This window comes from Tenrec ecaudatus, chromosome 2 (genome assembly GCF_050624435.1).
Source record: "Tenrec ecaudatus isolate mTenEca1 chromosome 2, mTenEca1.hap1, whole genome shotgun sequence".
NCBI lineage: Eukaryota > Metazoa > Chordata > Mammalia > Afrosoricida > Tenrecidae > Tenrec > Tenrec ecaudatus.
The window spans coordinates 168264040-168281922 of NC_134531.1; the positions used below are offsets into that span (position 1 = coordinate 168264040).

Genomic DNA, 17883 nt, shown 5'->3' on the forward strand with positions numbered 1-17883 from the left:
TGTGGCAAGCAGTTCAAACCCACTTCAGGAGAAAGATTTACAGCCTTTGATGCCCCACATCGAGTTGCTAAGAGTCAGAACCGACTGGATGGCAGTGGGTTTGTTTTGGTTTTTTTTTTTTTTGGTGGGGGAAGGTAGCTGGTAACTACCATATATAGTTGTGTATAAGCTGCTTTTTGCACATTTTTATGCAGTTTTTGTGGTAAAATTAGGTGCCTCGGCTGATATCCGGGTCTGCTTATACTCGAGTCCATACGGGACCTTATTTGGATGGATACAAGACAAGGCTGGCTGCTGGTGGGTTGTTTCCTAAAGGGAGCCCTGGGCAAGCAGGCACCAGCTTAGAACCCCAAGAGGACTCAGCTCTCCATGCCACCACAGTGGCAGAAGGTGAGCTTAGCCAAGGGGCTGCATGCAGTGAGAATTGGAGGGGAAATGTGGGGCATCCAGGGCTGGGGGGTGTGGGGCTGAAGCCAATCTTTATGTCAACTTAAACAGCTCTGCCTCATATTCTGTTCCTCTGGTGTCCCAAATCTTAGTGCCCCCTACCCCCAAATGACATGCACCGTCACATGCTGTCATCACACTGGGGACTATGGTTTCTTGCAGCTACTATAAACTCTATGATGTCAGGCCTCATCAGTCTGAGTCAGAGCTCTAGCTCCATGCTTGAAGTGTAACAGAAGACCAAGAACCCGCTGGTGCATGAGTGAACTGAAAAAATGAGTGATGAGGTGACTTCACAAAATCTTAGAATGCAAATCCCCTCAAGGGCTGTCTAATTGGAAGAATATGGAATTCAAGGTTGCAACACTAGTCCTGTACGCTGAGAGTTCTCAAACTTGACCTTGCATTGCCATCACCCAAAGGACTCATTCGAGCACTGCTTGTTGGACCCCTCTCCTGGATTCAGAATTTGCATTTTCCCCAAGTTTCCAAATTCTGATGCTGACTTCCATTTGCGGCCCATTTTGAGAAACTACTGCTTTAGCTCCTCATTTGGCATCGACATGAATATAAACATGGACCCACATGTGGGCAAGAAAACGGAATTCAGATTCAATCGTCTTTGCCGTGAAAACACAACATGTGGAAGTTTCTATAGAGAATTCATAGACACCCCCCAACCGCCCCTAACTAGAATCCCTGAAACTAAAGGTCTTCAAATCCAGTGTGAGACATATTAATTCAGATAACTGCACTCTGACCCGCCCTTCCACCCAGCCCCCACGTTCAAAGTGGCAGAACGAGTCCTGGATCAGATATCAGGTCAAAATTAATGAGGAGCCCTAGAAGGATGCGTACAAAGTCATTTTTGTTGAAAGGAGTTGAAAGCCTGTAACGGGAGCTACCAAGAGAGCACGCTTTCTGCTGAAGCCCATTCCTCCCCCTTACCTCTGCAAAATCCGCCACCAGGTAAAGTTCCACATACTTCGTGGAGTGTAAATCTTCCCTTTTCATCTAAGGGAAAAATATCAGAGATCAGAACAGTAGAAATGGTGAACGTAGCACAATTCCACAACCCGGGCGCTCGTGAGTGAGCAGTGGACTTGCTTTCACACTTTGCACATGCTCACGAAGGGCAGCCCTGGCTGCCGTCACCACCGACCCTCTCCGGACCTTCAGAGGGCATCTGGATTACTACCGCTGGACCCACACCTTTGTTCTCAAAACACAATAAGCCCAGGGCTGGCTCATTCGAGCCAACCAAAGGCCATCATAATTTGAGGGAGCATTTTGACAATCAAGTTCCCAAAGACGATTTAAACCGCACACGTCTCTTTTCAGTACAACAAATGAACCGTGCTGGTGCATGTGGCTAAGTGGCTATTGCCAAAGAAGCAGCATACCCACTTCCTCACACCTTCATCTTCTGAAATCAGCACCTCTGCGCCCGTTCAATGTGGCGGTGTTTCCAAAATACATGCATTCTATTAACTAGTGAATCTCACACTCCATAATCATTTAGAGCAGCGGTTCTCAACCTGTGGGTCAAATGACCCTTGTCAAATGACCCTTTCACAGGGGTCGCCCAATGCATAACAGTAGCAAAATTACAGCGACGAAGTAGCAACGAAAATAATTTTATGGTTGGGGGGGTAACCACAACATGAGGAACTGTATGAAAGGGTAGTGGCTTTAGGAAGGTTGAGAACCACTTTAGAGGAAGAGAAAAGAATTACTTCCTTCTTAACTGCGTTCTTTCATTTGTGAAATCTCTCGGCTCCAAAGTAAGAGTCCTTGGAGGGGACAAGCCTCTTCCCAGGTTGTCGCTTGCACTGAGCGCCCTGAAACTCACCCTGCGTGGCTGCTTCTTGGTCTGGTTTGTACACGGAAGAACCCGGTCTCCGGCAGTGGGCAAGGAATGCTGAAAACCACAGTTCCCTGAGGGCAGCTTGAGGTGTTCGGATCTGTAAATAAGGTGCCACTCGTCGCTGTCAGGGACAGGCTCAATGACGTAGCTGAGGTTTCTGTTCACCATAATCAGTCCTCTGTTGATGGGAAGCAGAACATCTCTGGTCAGAGATGATGGCCCGGGAAAAGCCCTTCCATGGATCTTAGCTCCCCATATGCAAAATGACATCATAGGCTTCAATGATTGGTGCTTCACATTAAAGGAGCCCTGGTAGGCCACCGTGAAGTGCTCAGCTGGCTGGCAGTTCAAACCCACTCAGCAGCTCTGCAGGAGACGACCTGGTGAGCTGTTCCCCCAAAGGCTGCTGTGATGGCTAGGTGCCGTCAAATGGGTTCTCACTCAGTGATCCTCTCCACCAGAGGCAAGCACGCAGCACTGACTCATAGCCACTGTGCACAACAGAACCAAACACTGCCTGGCCCTGTGCCAGCCTCCCTATGGTTGCTGTATCGGAGCTTAATGTTGCAACCGCGGGGTCCCTCCATCTCCCTGAAGGTCTCCCTATTGTCCCCTGACCTTTTCCAAGCAGGATGTCCTCTTCCAGCAAGAAGAGGTCTCTATGGGGCAGTTCTACTCTGTCCCTGAGTCTAACTCCCACTTGGCAGCACACAGCAACACAGATAACCACAGACATCCCAGACGGTGGGAACGGGGAACACACCTGCGAACCAAAGGGCTTGCAGCTGGAGTACGCGCACAGGTCCCTTGGAAAAATCGTCCTTGGAACCCTTGTGGAGCACAGTGCTCTCGGACACCATGGGAAAATGGGTTAGTATTTTTGGTAAGCTCCTCCCTGGAGTCCGGTATAGGGACCTCTGGACTAGAGAAACTCAAAGACCCTACACAGGGTGCACCGGAACAGCTCACACGTGTACAGTTTGCTTGAGTCTGTGTGACAAAAAGCTTCCCAGACCCAAGCGTGGCTGGTCTGGTTAAAGCGTAGACTCAGACTCGACAGGCAGCACAGCAACCAAGTACAAACAGTGACTGTCTGGGAACAATAAGACCGACATTCCTATCTTAGCTCCAGCACGAAACTCTCATGTGCTCAACAAACCTCTTAAATCCCCCTGCCTCAGTGTCTTCATCTGCGTAAGCGAAAGGATAAGTTGCTAATTTAACAGGACTCTTGGAATGATTCACTCTAAAACCTTGGGCCCAGAAGTCAGAGCTAGCCTGGTGCATTTCTGCCAGTCCCAACTTCACCAAGACAATCAGGCAGCGCTTGGGTGAAGTGCCATGCACAACCAGGCATGCGTGACTGCATGTCCCCCTGGTTAAGATCCCCGTGCAGGGCTCAGGAACGAGGTGGTTGTTGTTCATTTTATTCATTCATTCACTGAACCCTGACTGTGTTAGAAGCAATTACTGCCCTCAGGGAATTCACAGCCAGGCCAGGGCAGCCATTCTCTCCACAAACATTCACTGAACCCCTGCTGCTGGTCGGGGTAGACTCCTGCTTCAGATGGTCAAAGGAGCTGCTCCCAGCTTGCTTAGAATCCAAACATGGGAATAAATCATCCTACTGTTTACCAACAAAACGAAAGAAACCTTTCCCTCAAGTTGATTCTAATGCATGCACGTTAAAGAGTAGAACTGCTCTTTCATCTGTAAGGAGGCAGGTCACCAGGCCTGCTTAGAGCAGCAGGGTCGCACCACCCTGATGGGTAGGAGGCAAAGATTCTGACGACTTCTCTGGGCTTGGCAAGAAGCACGTACTAGTTCATTATTCATCACTAGCATAAATAATCGATGGGAGGGTGAGCCGAGGTCCTGGAGCAAGTATCTGCCCTCTTGGGTCCACTAAAAGATGAATGCTTCGGCAAGAAAGTGGACTCAAGGCTCGGAGGGAGGATACATCCTAGCAGCATTCTTTGGGCACCACACCCTCAGCGGGCACCCCCTTAGGAAGTTCATAAGCAAAAGCATCTCTCATCCAGTCTTCATCCCCCTCAGTGCCAGGACCTCGCTCTTATGAGGTTGGCTGGGTTTAGCTTCCACCCCGACTCCAGGCCCTGGGGACCCCTCCGCCCAGGCTCTGCTCTATGGGAATGGCCTGCATTGCTCTCAGGAAAGACAGCGCCAGCTCTCAGCAGCAGCAGTCCTTCCCTGGCTAATCTCATTTGGATGCCAGGAACCCGCCGGCTTCCCGGCTGCCTCATCCCGGCTGACGCAGCAGTCCCTGTCCAGCCCCATGGCAGATGCCCAAGCTGCTGCCGTGCAGCTGCGGGTGGGAGTGGGACAGAAGCCAAGGGTCACATCCACTCCCTGGTTCAGACAGAAAGGAGCAGAGAGGTGGGCATCCTGTTCCACGCTATATTCTCCTCTCAGCTGACCAAGTCCCCTCCCATCATGCCAGTTTCCCCTGATGGCTAGCAAGGTTGGAAACAGGGCTTGACCACAAAGCAGCCAATGGTTCTGGGTGCTCCAGCTGAGGTTCTAGAGAAAACACCCAGCGAGTGGAAAGTTCCGGAGTGAAGTCGCGAGAGTTCCAGTTTAGTGCCAAAGGGTGTAGTTGATTAGGGTTCACTTAAACAACCTCTGTGGTCAAATAGGACAAAAAGGCCCAAGTCTGTCGCACAGCAAATAGTGAACATCACGTTATTCATTCTGCCCTCACATTGGTCCCTGACTCATGGATAGTGACATCCGGGTTACTTTGGAGAATGACTCCATAGGGTTCTCTTGGCTGCGATCTTTTTTTTTTTTCATGTTTTCAATTTTTATTTATTTTTTTTATTTTAACAATTTATTGGGGCTCATATAATTCTTTTCACAGTTCATACATATACATACATCAATTGTATAAAGCACATCTGTACAGTCTTTGCCCTAATCATTTTTTTCTCTTTTCTTCTTTTACATTTTATTAGGGACTCATACAACTCTTACCACAATCCATACATATACATACATCAATTGTATAAAGCACATCCATACATTCCCTGCCCCAATCATTCTCAAGGCATTTGCTCTCCACTTAAGCCCCTTGCATCAGGTCCTCTTTTTTTCCCCCCCCTCCCTCCCCATTCCCCCCTCCCTCATATGCCCTTGGTAATTTAAGTGGAGACCCAAGGCCCAAGTGTCGACCAATGGAGATCCCCTCATAGAGGGGTTTAGGAGAGGAGATGGGTTAATTAGGGTGTGAGGTAGTATCGATGAAGAACACAGCTTTCCCCCGGATCCTGGATGCTTCCTCCCCGCAACTACCATGATCCGAATTCTACCTTGCAGGGCTGGATAGGACAGAGGCTGTACACTGGTGCATATGAGGGTTGGAGGTACAGGGAATCCAGGGTGGATGATACCTTCAGGACCAAGGGTGTGAGGGACGATGCTGGGAGAGTGGAGGGTGAGTGGGTTGGAAAGGGGGAACTGATTAGAAGGATCCACATGTGACCTCTTCCCTGGGAGAGGGACAGCAGAGAAGGGGGGAAGGGAGACTCCGGATAGGGCAAGATATGACAAAACAACGATGTATAAATTACCAAGGGCTGCAATCTTTATGGAAGTAATTTTCCAGGCCTTGTTTTCCCACAGAGTCACTGGATGGGTTCAAACTGTTAACCTTTAATTTAGAGGCTGATCAAAAACGGTCACATCACCTAAGCTTCTTACTAACAAGATCTCACAGGTAATCTGGGGCCAAAGGTGGAAAGTCTGCAAGACTGTGGGCACCGCCGTGTTACATCCTGTGCTATCGGTGCCGTCAGTGGACACACAGAGAGAGATGGGGCGCAGAGGAAGGGCTCGACATGGCGGATGCCCTGGTCTCCAATCCCCGGCCTTCAGAACTGTATGACAATAAAGGTTTACTGCTAACCCACCCAATTTGTGGTATCATATTGTGTTATGACAGCCCGAGAAAACCAATCAGGCAGTCCTAAACCTATGGGTCAGCCACCTCTAAGATCCCAGCTCCCAGGGATAGCTAACCTACAAGAATACTCTACAGAATGCATTAACAACACACATCCCCAGGCCCCGCTCAGGACACTTGGGTTCTACGTTGTTAATAAGTGCCACACCGCACAGCCACGACCGGGGACAGGGACTTGGAGCCTGAGGTTGGCAGCAGCCCTGCCTCTTGAAACAATTGTCATGAAAACAATTCCAACTGAAATCGATCTTATAAGACAGAGCAGAACTGCTTCATCGTTTCTGAGTCGGAAAATCTCTATGGAAGCATATGGCCTCATCATTTTCCCATTGAAGCAGTTGGTGGATTTGAACTGCTGGCCTTTAGGTTAGCATTCCACCATTTAACTCACTGGGTAACCAGGCTTCTTGCCTCTTCATATGTTCCTGCAATTGTCAGGGAGTTGGTAGATTGCAATTTGATGGACACAAGTGTGGGACACTGAAGGCCTTCTGGAATTCTGTATTCACCCTACCACTCCTATTCCCAGGGCCCCTTGTAATTCCCTGTCTGGACCAACTGTGATCTCACACCCTGCGTGAGAGTGCAAGCCCCAGCACTTGACCATGAACCCCAGCTTGCATGGTGGTAGAATCTGAGACTCCCACCGCCATCACCACCACCCACCCATTCCTCCCCTCCACTGAGCACCTACCGTACTTTCTCCTTCTCAGAGCCTCAGCTGATCTAGTTTGCTAAGCACGAGCCCTGGCAGAGGCAGAACTCAGCCCAGGGCACAGGCAGGAACCCGGGATTGTACATGCCTAGTCCTCATCATTATGAGTGGCATACAAGTGAAATTGTACAGAAGCAAGCTGGCAAGCCAGGACAATAGCAGGTGATGCCTGGTTAACCTCTGAATGACTGAAGGACTCACCCGGTGGCCTTGGCCTCCAAGGAAACAAGCAAGAACTGCTTCGTGGAAATTTGCCAATTCTGAGCTAAACCCTGGAAAAGTCATACAGGATCCCTACCTCAGAGCTGCTCTAGGAGGCAATTGCCCGGTTACACTCCTTCCCTCCCACCCACCTGCAGCCACATAAAAAAAGGTGTCAGTAAACTTGACAGAAAAGAGGCATACAGGCAGTGCGCTGCAGGGGTGGCGGGGTGGGGTACATGCCCAATGGGGCCCCGGGGTACAGTGGTAAAGCACAGGCTCCCACAATGAAGATCCACATGTGGATGCACACGGTGTTTCTGCTGCTTCCCGGCTGTGTGGTAAGTTAACGTACTTGTCTCCTGCATGAAGCACAGGTCATGTGCCCACCCCCCGCAGAGTTGCTATGAGCACTGGGATCACTGGCTGACTCGGGGAAAACTAAACAAAACATGAGCCATGGCTCATGCTTACTAAGAATCAGAGGGACCCTGTAAAATAACAGTAGTGGCCACATGGACCTGCTGGTGGAGCAGTGCAACAAGCCACTGCTAACGAAAAGGATGGTGGTTCCGACCCAGTCAGCAGCTCATGGGAGAAACCCCAGCCATCTGCTCTCAGGAAGCTTGCAGCCTAGAAAACCCCATGGGGCAGCTCAAAAATCAACCTCACGGCACCTAACAACAACAACGATATTGGTTGTGCATTATACCTCAAGTGCAGTGCCAAGGTTTACATTCAGTAGCTATTTAACAAGTATTTATTGAGAACCTACTGTGTGCCAATAACAGGACATACGATCCAAGTCAAGTCCCTGCTCCAACAGAGTCTCCCTCATCACCTACTTTAAATCCACCCAAGGCAATCCAAGCCAGCCCATGACCATCAAGTTGAGTCCAACACTTAGTGGACCTCTAAAAGGTTCCCCAAACTGTACATGTTCATGAGAGCAGACGGTCTCATTTTTCTCTCGGGTTTGAACCACTGGCCTCAAGACTAACAGCCCAATACCTAACCCACATCCCCACCAGAGCTCCTTTGAAATCCACCAGCCATGCTAATATTGGTGTTCCTATTTTACAAGTGAAAAAACTGGATCGGGGGAGGTAAAGTAAACTGTCAGGCTTTGTCTGACTTTAGAATCTCGATTTTAACTGTTCATGCTTTCCTCCTAAGGCTTCACCCACGCAGTGCCTGACACACAGGCAGCATTCAGTATGCGCAGAAGGAAAGGAGCCTCCTCCTGGAACCGGCCATCAGAGCCGGGAGCAGGTCCTAGGTCCCCTACTGTCCATCCAAGCTTGTCATTCCAGGATGGAGTCCCGACTCCAGTCCTCACCCCACCCCAGGGGCTGCTAGAGTCCATGGGGGCACTGTCTGGTCAAAGCAAAGACAAGGGACCCCCTGGCTGAGGAGAGGACAACTTTGAGCTCACACAACCAGGAGGTGTGGAGCAGAATCTCATCCCAGACCACCATGCTTCCTCCCTCTCTCTCCTGCTTTGTCTCACTTGCACAGTCCCCTTTTTTACCTCGCAGAATCTGAGTCCAGGGATTGACCACAGTGGGTGTCAGCTTGTGTTTCTCAAGGACGGAGTCGCTAAACTACCAAGGTGATCTATCAAATATATCATCATGCATGATTTACTATATAGCTTTGAAAGACTTTCTATAGAATCAAGCTTGACAGATGCTCATCCATAAGATAGACCATAAAGCTATTAAAAGAATGAGATAGATCTACGTGCAGCTAAGACATGATATTAAGTGAGAAAATGGTTACAGAACAGTATATATAAGTTAATCTCATTTGAAAAAAAGTCACAACACAATTCCATCTTTCAATCAGGTAACACCCCCTACACACACACACACATCACACACACACACACACATCACACATAGACATGCAAGTGGGAGTCCAGATGGAGAGAAGGTCTGGTTGGAAGGATGAGGACACGATAAAGATCTTTCACTTTTTAATTTTGTACCAACACTATCTGCATGTGCAATCACAAACCTGTATTCAGTATTTTGTGTGAAAAATATCATTATGTCACGATATTTTTCAAATAAATGTTTTCTCTAAAAATAAAAGATACGAATGAAGTTTACAGCAGTGACTTTTAGCACAACATTCTTTCTACTCTTCGGCACACACACACACACACACACACACACACACACACACACAGAGTTTCTCAGAATCCCCAGGTTTAATCAAGGACACTGCAACCCAGTTCTGTCAAGATGACGCCACAAAAAATTGCTCCTTACATCTGTGCAGTGCGTTGTTGTTGTTGTTAGTCATGGGTGAGTCTATTCTGATTCACAGTGACCCTGTGTTAGTTTACAATTATTTGTGCACCTAAGAAATTGCGTAATCATTTAGAGGAAGAAGTTCTTAATGTAAGTAAGCTCAGGCAGGTGGGGGTGGCAGACAGGGGAGCTGGACATGTGCCCTCCTCAATGAAGTGGCATGCCACAGTATCGATTAGCCTTCCTAGCTTCTACCGAATTTTCAAAGGAGTCTGTGGCCTGAAAAAGAATTAAAACCACCATGTGGCATAATTATGTTCTCTTTCTCTCTCTCTTTCTGCAAAGCATATTTCTAGAAACATACAGAAGAAACCGGTAACGGTGTTTGCCTGTGGGGAAGGGGGAATGTGAGATGAGAAAGGGAGTGGGGCTTCCTTGTACACTGCGGTCCTGTGTGCATGTAAGTTCTGCGCACAACATCCTGTGAAACTAGCCCAAATAGCGGAGAGAAGAGGGAGCCCGGAGCCATCGAGAGGCTCAAGCTGCATTCTTCTGTATTGGTATCATTAGCCTGAAGGTCCCACTTGTATACAGTATCTATTTCCTCCAATCACGTCCAACATGCGAACAATTGCTATGGAGATTTTCCATTGCAGCATCGGCTTACGAGGCTTGGGAGGCAACTTGGGGGTATGTGGGTTTCAAGACTGCTGCTGCCGCAGCTGCTACTTCTCCAGGGTCGGAACAGAGCCATCTGGCAGGCACCTTCAGCTCCTAAATCAGCCCGGCCGACAGACATCCTTGGTTTTTTAAGGTGTGCAGTGAGAAGGCTGGGAAAGTAAGCAGGGGACCCACCCCACTGCCCCAGAGCAAAGCATGCAAAAGAGAAACACATGGCTGGCTCCTGGTCAGCCCAGTTGCTGGAGTGATTTACAAGAGGCCGAGCCAAGTCCACACTTCCCCAGACCATGGGGACAGGGGAGAGGCGGACAGAAGCAGGTCACACCTGTGTGTTCCAGTTCCTTCTCGGTGGAATGTACGGGCATTGTTTATTCGCAGACTGCAGGTGGTGGTGGCTGGGTCTGAAAATGTCACTGGAAGAGCAGTTGACTTGGCTCAATCAGGTCATCTGAGCAAGGGATTTGGGATCACTCTGTTATCACTTCCTGCCAAAGCCTGCTTCCTGCCTAATCCCCCCGGTCGACTCACCACAGAAACTTTACAGAAGAGACGTGGCTCAATTTATAAACAGACACGTGGGGCCTGCCACATCAGAAACCCTCCCACTGCAGCCTGGGTAAGTGCCTTCCAAGGCAGGGCTTCGCTTCCAATCCCTTATGTTTGCAGAGCATGGTCATGTTCACAAAACATGTAAGCAATCATCTCTACCAGCCCTATTATGGGCAGCTATTTCACAGACATGAAAGCTGAGGGTTCAGTAGCTTCTCAATGTGTCTTTCCTCCACCTTAGAAAGGATTGGGTCTACACTTTAAAAAACAAAACACTGCCAGCAATTTAATTCCAACTCAATGTAGCTGATAGGATTACCACTCTGTAATTGGTGGGTGAAGCCAACCTCATCTTTCTCTCTCAAAGCAGTTAGTGGTTTTGAACTGCCAACACTGTGGTTAGCAGTGCAACGCCTAACCCACAGGGCCACCAGAGCTCCTTTATATATCAGAGACTCGTCGTGTTATTTTGTTGAGTGAATGGAATTACCGAATGCATCCATCCACTGATAATGACAAGGGTATAGAGTCGCTTCACAGCACCACTCATGCATATCACCTTCTCCTTGAGTGATGTCACATGATCTCTACTAGATGCTGTTAGATGCCAAGTCGGTTCTGACTCCTGGGGACCGTGTGTACAGCAGAACGAAACGCCACCCAGGCCCGCCCCATGCTCACAGCTGTTCCTGTGTGTGAGTCCAGTGCTGCAGCCGCAGTGTCAGTCCTTCTTGTTGAGGATCTGCGGCTCCTTTGCTACCCAAGCATTGTGTCACGTTGGTTACTGACAATTGGTCAGTGTAGGACTATTTCTACCAGCATCTTGGTAGATATCACAAACCAAGTTTGTTTGATTGTTCCCAGAGAGCCAGGTTTTCCAGCGCACTGGATAACATTCTGGGTGGTCAAACAGTCAATTGCTTGGCTCCTCGCTGGAACGTTGGTGGTTCAGGTCCACCTAGAAGTGCGTTGGAAGGTAGGCCCCGTAATCTACTTCTAAAAACCAGCTGCTGACAGTTCTATGGAGCACAGTGCTCCTGGGACACATGGAGGGTTGTGATCAATGGTCAAGAATTGACTTGACAACAACTGGTTTAAAAAAAAAAGGAGGAGAAATGGGAAGGCGTATCAATGAAGAATGCCAATTAATTCAGCATGCAGTACAAGATCCTATATAAGCAAGGCAGTGGGGGAAAGTTGGGGGCAAGAAACACATATTTGAGATGTCACTTATGTTCTCAAGGAGTGTCCATATCCTCAATAGGATCTTGAGCATGCACCTGGAACCATCTGGCGGCTTGGTCTGGGTCTGGGAGGGACCCTGAGGTTCCTCATCCAGAACAAGCCCCAGGATTCCAATGCTGCCCACGCGCAGCCCAAACCTCGAGACACCAGAGTCTGGAGGCTGGCCCTGCACCAGCACAGTCCTGAACGTGCTGTGTCTATCAACACACGGAGTCCTTACACCCCTCCACTGCCACGGAGTCCATGCCGATGCAGAGCCACCAGACCATACAGGGCGGTGTGGACCTGCCCCTAGTGTTTCCCAGGCTGCAAACCTGTACAGAAGCAGCTGGCCTCATCGTTCTCTCACAGAGCAGCCAGTGGCTTTGCACTGCTCACTTCCTGACTAGTGACTGAGCACGTCACCACTGCACCCCCAGGGCTCCTTCCTTATTTGTAATCCACATTTGAGCATGGGGGGATGGGGAGGTCACCTAACTGGTAAACTACAAAGTCAACCCTCAAAGTACTCTGGATCAAGAAACATCTAAAACTCACTGCCGTTGAGTCAGTCGTGACCTACAGTGACCCTCCAGGGCCAAGCAGAACTGCTCCCGTGGGCTTCTGAGGCTGTAACTCTTTACACAAGTAGAAAGCCTAGGCTTCTATGGAGCGGCTTGTAGTTTTGAACTACCGGCCTTTTGGGTAGCAGCCCAATGAGTAACCACTTCACCAACATGGGTGAGAATTGACTCGATGGCAATGAGAAAGAATGAACAGTCACCCCAAAAGCCATCTCATTGACCTTCTGTTTGGGTAATGGATATTCTGCCTCTCCTGTTTCTCGGACTTCAGGGGCTGGGAGTCCACCACAGAAGAGAGAAGGGGACATGAGAAAGGTCAAGCTCATCAAGCTCAAGTTCCTCAATAAACTGAAAGCTCAGCCCCTGTGAATGTGTGGGATATCTATGCTCCCCACCACCCCCAGTTCCTCCCAGCCCCAGCCCTTTCCAGAGCTGGTGTGCATGCACAAGCTGCAGCCTCCTTCCCAAGGCTCATGCCCACGGCCAACCTACTTGTCCCAGACGTTTCTGGGGGGCAGTGCCAGGCACTCTTCCGCGGCGCTCTCTTACCTAATCCCGCGGCAGGAGCTGAGCGTGACGCTGGATGCTTCCGCCTTCCTCACTGTCCCGTGGTAAAAGCAGTGGTCCTAGCAAGGAGAAAGGGGTGGTCAGGGTGACAAGCAGTAATGAGCAAGGTGACGTTGACCTCTTCTGAAATGCACACGTGATTCAGACCAAAAACAAACCAACGAAACCTAACCAATCAAACTATTGCCATTTAGTTGCTTTTGACTCAAAAGAACCCCAGACAGGGCTCTCCAGGAATACACAGAACCCTAAATATGGGAGGAGAAAGTCTCATCTTTCTTCAGTGCAGCAGCTGGTAGGTTTGAACCACCAACTTTGGTACCAATCCAGTGCTTACCAGATGGTGCCCCTTGGGCTCCAGAACTGCCCGAGAGGGGGAAATAACTACGGACGTAGATGGTCACATCTTTCTCACGCAGATTCGAGCCACCAAATTCTGTCAGCAGTTTGAATGCTTAACCACTGAGCCACCAGGGCTCCTTAGATGATTCATTTCACATCTTCCTGAACCTGACATCATGTCACAATCTGCAAAGAGGTTTCCAGGCCAGCATTTTGATTCTCACACTGATCCTGCAGGGTGGGCCGGCCAGGGCAGTGGCCAGCATCCCCCTGGGCAGATGGGAGGCAGAGGTGAGATGCAAAGACGCAAAGGGAGCAGTCAACTGTTCTCACTGCAACAGGCTTCTCAGATTCTCATTCAGAGCTCCTTTCGTGGCCCAGGGCTGATCGTGAGGCTCGACGGCTCCCCAAAGACACCCCACCTCTTCTGCGGAGCCCCGTAAAATAATGTCTCTCCCCAAATTCATGTCCACCCAGAACATCACAAAGTGAACTTATTTGGGACCAAGGCCTTTGTAGATGTCATTAAGTGAAGATGAGGTCATACTGGATCGGAATGAAGAACTCTAACTCTACTGGCTAGTCCTCATCAGGAAAGGAGGAGACATAGAAAGACACTCACAAAGAAAAGGCAAGGGGAAGATAGAGGCAGAGACATGCTGCTGTCACTGGCCAAGAATTGCTGACAGACACCACATGCTAGCAAGAGGCAAGAGGGAGCATGACCCTGTCAACATCTTGATTTTGGACTTCTAGTCTCCAGAACTGTGAGCAAACACATTTCATTTGTGTGGTTTTTTTGTGTTTGTTTGGACTACAAGTGTTGTGGTCATTTGTACAGACACTCTAATAGCTAACCCCACCTCTTGGCCAGCCCATGATCTTCCTCCCCTAAACCCTCCACACCTGGACACACTTAATTCAGTAGCGAAGTCCAGGCCTGACAGCTGCTCTCTAGCCCCTGCCTCGCGGCCCTCTGCTCTTCTCAGGCTGGCTTCCTGCATCCCAGTAGACCTCTGTTGAAAAGCACAATGTGCCAGGCCCTGGAGATGCCACAAGGAGCAGCTTACCCAGGCGGCTTGTGGCTGTGAAAGCCAGTCAGTAATGAAAAGATATAATTAAACACCGTCAAGAGAGACTTGAAATCAAAGTTGAGGTGTGGGCTGAGTGTTATAAATAGAGCAACCAAAGCACTTTCTGATACAAACCAGGACACTGTTGAGAGTGTTAAAATGCTGCCTCAGGCAAATAGGGAACCCAGGACTGTCCCAGGCAAACTGACATGTAACAACAAGAGACACATTGCTACAAGCTTCTTCCCAAATAGGCCACGAGAAGCAAGCTGGTCTGACAGAGAGAGGCAATCTCCCATTAGCTTGCCTGACCGCCCCTGCCCCCCTCTGCCTTCCAGGGGAGTCGGGTTCTGGAAAGGTCTTAAGAAGAATACAAACAATATAATTGCAGATACAGACACTTCCTCTTTGCCCCCTCACGCCTGAAAAAGGTCCGTTCTAAATGTTCCTGCCTTTGCCTACGGGACAGTCCAAGCGAGCCATGCTGGCCTGCTGTGCTCTGTCCCCAGCAGCAGGGATGTGACCCAGGAGACCACTAACCCTGTTCTCTATCTTCTCTGGCTCCACTCATTCCCAGCTCTCTGCATCAATACAGCCAAATAATTAAATCCCTGCATTTTGGCACCGGCCAGGCTTGGGTTTACAGCCAAGCTCCCGTTGCCTGCGCGCTGTGTAACAGTTTCCCAGCCTCTTTGACCTTCTGGCTCTACAGCCCCTACCTGGCAGGACAGTTGTAAGCCGCCTATACAAAAAGGAGCTAGTGGGTGTGCCAGGCCCAAAGCAGCAGGCAATACACATGAGAGGTGATCTAACCAAGATTTGAGGCTCCATCGTCAAAGGTAGTCTGGAGTCGCAAGGTGGCCCTGGCTACATCAATTCTACATCCTGCCCATCTGAGCCATCCAGGCCAGGCTGGCACTCAGCTCACAGCCATTCTATGGACCACCGGTGGCCTTTCATCTTCTGGTGAGCAGCTCTTCAGTCCAGCCTAGCGCACGGATCAGAGGGACACTACCGTGTGTGTCCCTCTGCATCAACTGCTCCAGGACTTCACTTAAGTCACACTCGAACCTTCAGAGCAAAATATAGGAAGTTTCTCCCACTCTGCCCAGGCCAGGGCACATCCCCAGTGTTTGGACTAAGCTGAAGCAGGTCGAGGTCCTGGATTTCAGCAGCAGCCGGAATCAGATAAGATAACCTGTGAAACATCAGATAAGATGTTCCAGGTTTGAAGAAAGTAGCATGGAGTTGACAAGCAATTCTCAGAGTTTCCAGATCCCATATGCTCATTTCCATAATTGCCATATATTCCTCACCACCCGTTAAAAACCCGAGCCCCGAGCCCCGGCTGCTGAGCACGATTTCCCTGACCTGCTGGCCTAGGTCACGGAACCTCATCCAGGAGCTCCTCCTAATCAAGCTATTTCTGTTTCTGCTCTCCCTTGTCCTGTCAGTTACGTCTGTACATCTCCCTGTACCTCAGCTTCACCTTTACACTTGGTGCCCCAAACCCAGGAGAAGTATGGACAAGGGCTCTCTGCGGTCCCAGCCCTGCTTCAGCTGGGACGTAGCCCACCCCTCCTTTCCTATCAAGCCTCTGGATCCTGTCTGAATGAGCAACTTCTAGTCGGTATCTCTCTGTGTGTGTTCATTCTGTCTTGTTTGTCTTTCTGGACATTGAAGACCAGCAAACTCATATGGGAACTTAGGGTCCCTGTTTTTCCAGGGTGCCGCTGCAGGGTTTATTCTGCTACTCTAGTACTAAGAGGAGCTGGAAATAACTGCCTTTCCATGAAAGGGGTGCAACGATAAGGTCAGTTTCTCATATCCATCTTTTCTCTGTGTCTATCTTCTTTCATGTGGCCTCCAGCCTTTTGTGTTTATCTCCTTGGATTCCTGCAGATAACAAGACTCCTAGCATTAGGCCAACCAGTCACTGTACCTTCTGCCTGGACTGGAATGCAGAGGGTGTGTCTGAGCCTTTTCTACCTGTTTGTGTGTTTTGTATTTGCAGCTCTGCAGTGCTTTCTCTAAACTGTTCTGCTTCTCCTTCCTCTCACTCTGAACAAAGGCCTGACCAACCTCCATTTTACTGGCCATAAAACCAGGCCCCACTCCTCCTCCTCCTCCTCCTCCTCCTCCTCGGCTTCCATTGTGTCTCGCTCTGATCCAAGGTCCCTGTCTGCTGGACAAAGCCGCAGATCGGTGTCAGGGAACCTTCCTGTGCCGGGAATCCAGGACTCTCCCTTGATTCCCTAACTCTGATCGGGACACCCTCAGGGTTACTGGATCACTTTCTGACTGATGGATGAGAATGGGAACCAGGGGACGCCCTTCCCTTCTGTCCGTCCCCCTAAAGATTGAGACACAATGGGAAGTCTTCTGTCCTAGCCCACTAAGAACAGTCCTTTGGGGTGCCTACTGGCCAACCTTACAGAATTGAGTTTAGCTCTTGATCGCTGCCTTAAATGCCTGGTCTTTTTCTATAACCAGGTTTGGCCTCAATACCAATCGGACAATGAGTCATGCTAGCCAGAAAATGGACCTCTCGATTTTAACATCCTCCATGACCTCAACAATTTTTGTCAGCAAACTCACAAGTGGTCAGAAGTCCCATAAGTTCACGCCTTTTTCTTTCTTTGCTCCCGTCCCTCTCTACTACCTGTCACCCTGCTCAAATTCTCTTAGATAAACACTTTCTTAATCAGGCCTCTGACAGTACTTACTCCCTTCTCATCTTTCTCCAAACCCCCTGACTTCTTGTCTGCACTCCCAGTAAGGCCTCCTCCATATTCTGGGTACCCCTCACCATCACCTCCCTCCACTATCCCCTCAACTCCCCAAGGCTGAGGAGACTGTACCCCCGACACCCCTCCCCTCCCCGAAGCAGACCTTTCAGACTCCCTGGAGTCAGTCTCTCTCTTTCTCTCTATCTCTATCTCTCCCCTTCTGGGCTCCCTCCCTGCTCATCCTCCTCTGAGCCAACACCCACAGTCTCTGATAGACCTCTCCCAGATAGGGAAGTAGCGCATTGCCTGCCGCACTTTTGATTTCAATGTCCTATATCCTCTGAAAGCGCGACAATTTCTGCCAGTGAACTCACAAATAGTCTGAGGTTCTGTACGTCCAGGGCACCTTTTCTCTGCACTCCCATCCCTTTCTCTGTATTTCCTGCTCCCCTCCCAAGTCCTATAGACTAAAGAAAATTCCTCCTCTCTTCCTGATTCTGAATCCCCCTCTGGTGTCTACCGTTTTAGGCCTGTCTGAACACCTTGTCTCCCCTCCTACTCATCGCTCTCCCTATTCTGGCCACCCGGATCCCCCCACATCCTCTTCACCCGATCTACCTGCCTGGCTGGAAGAACCTGAGTCTGCACTCACCTTGTCAGTTAG

General features: G+C 49.6%; 1 protein-coding gene across 1 annotated transcript in view; it reads right to left on the reverse strand.

Moving 5' to 3' along the window:
• Positions 1-17883, reverse strand: part of ADAM19 (ADAM metallopeptidase domain 19) — a 118561-nt gene that overhangs the window by 44706 nt on the left and 55972 nt on the right. The window contains exons 5-7 of the mRNA XM_075541894.1: positions 13058-13134; positions 2300-2492; positions 1396-1461 (exon numbers count right to left, since the gene is read on the reverse strand). Of these exons, the coding sequence (XP_075398009.1) occupies positions 1396-1461; positions 2300-2492; positions 13058-13134 (336 nt within the window). The remainder of the gene's footprint in view (positions 1-1395; positions 1462-2299; positions 2493-13057; positions 13135-17883) is intronic.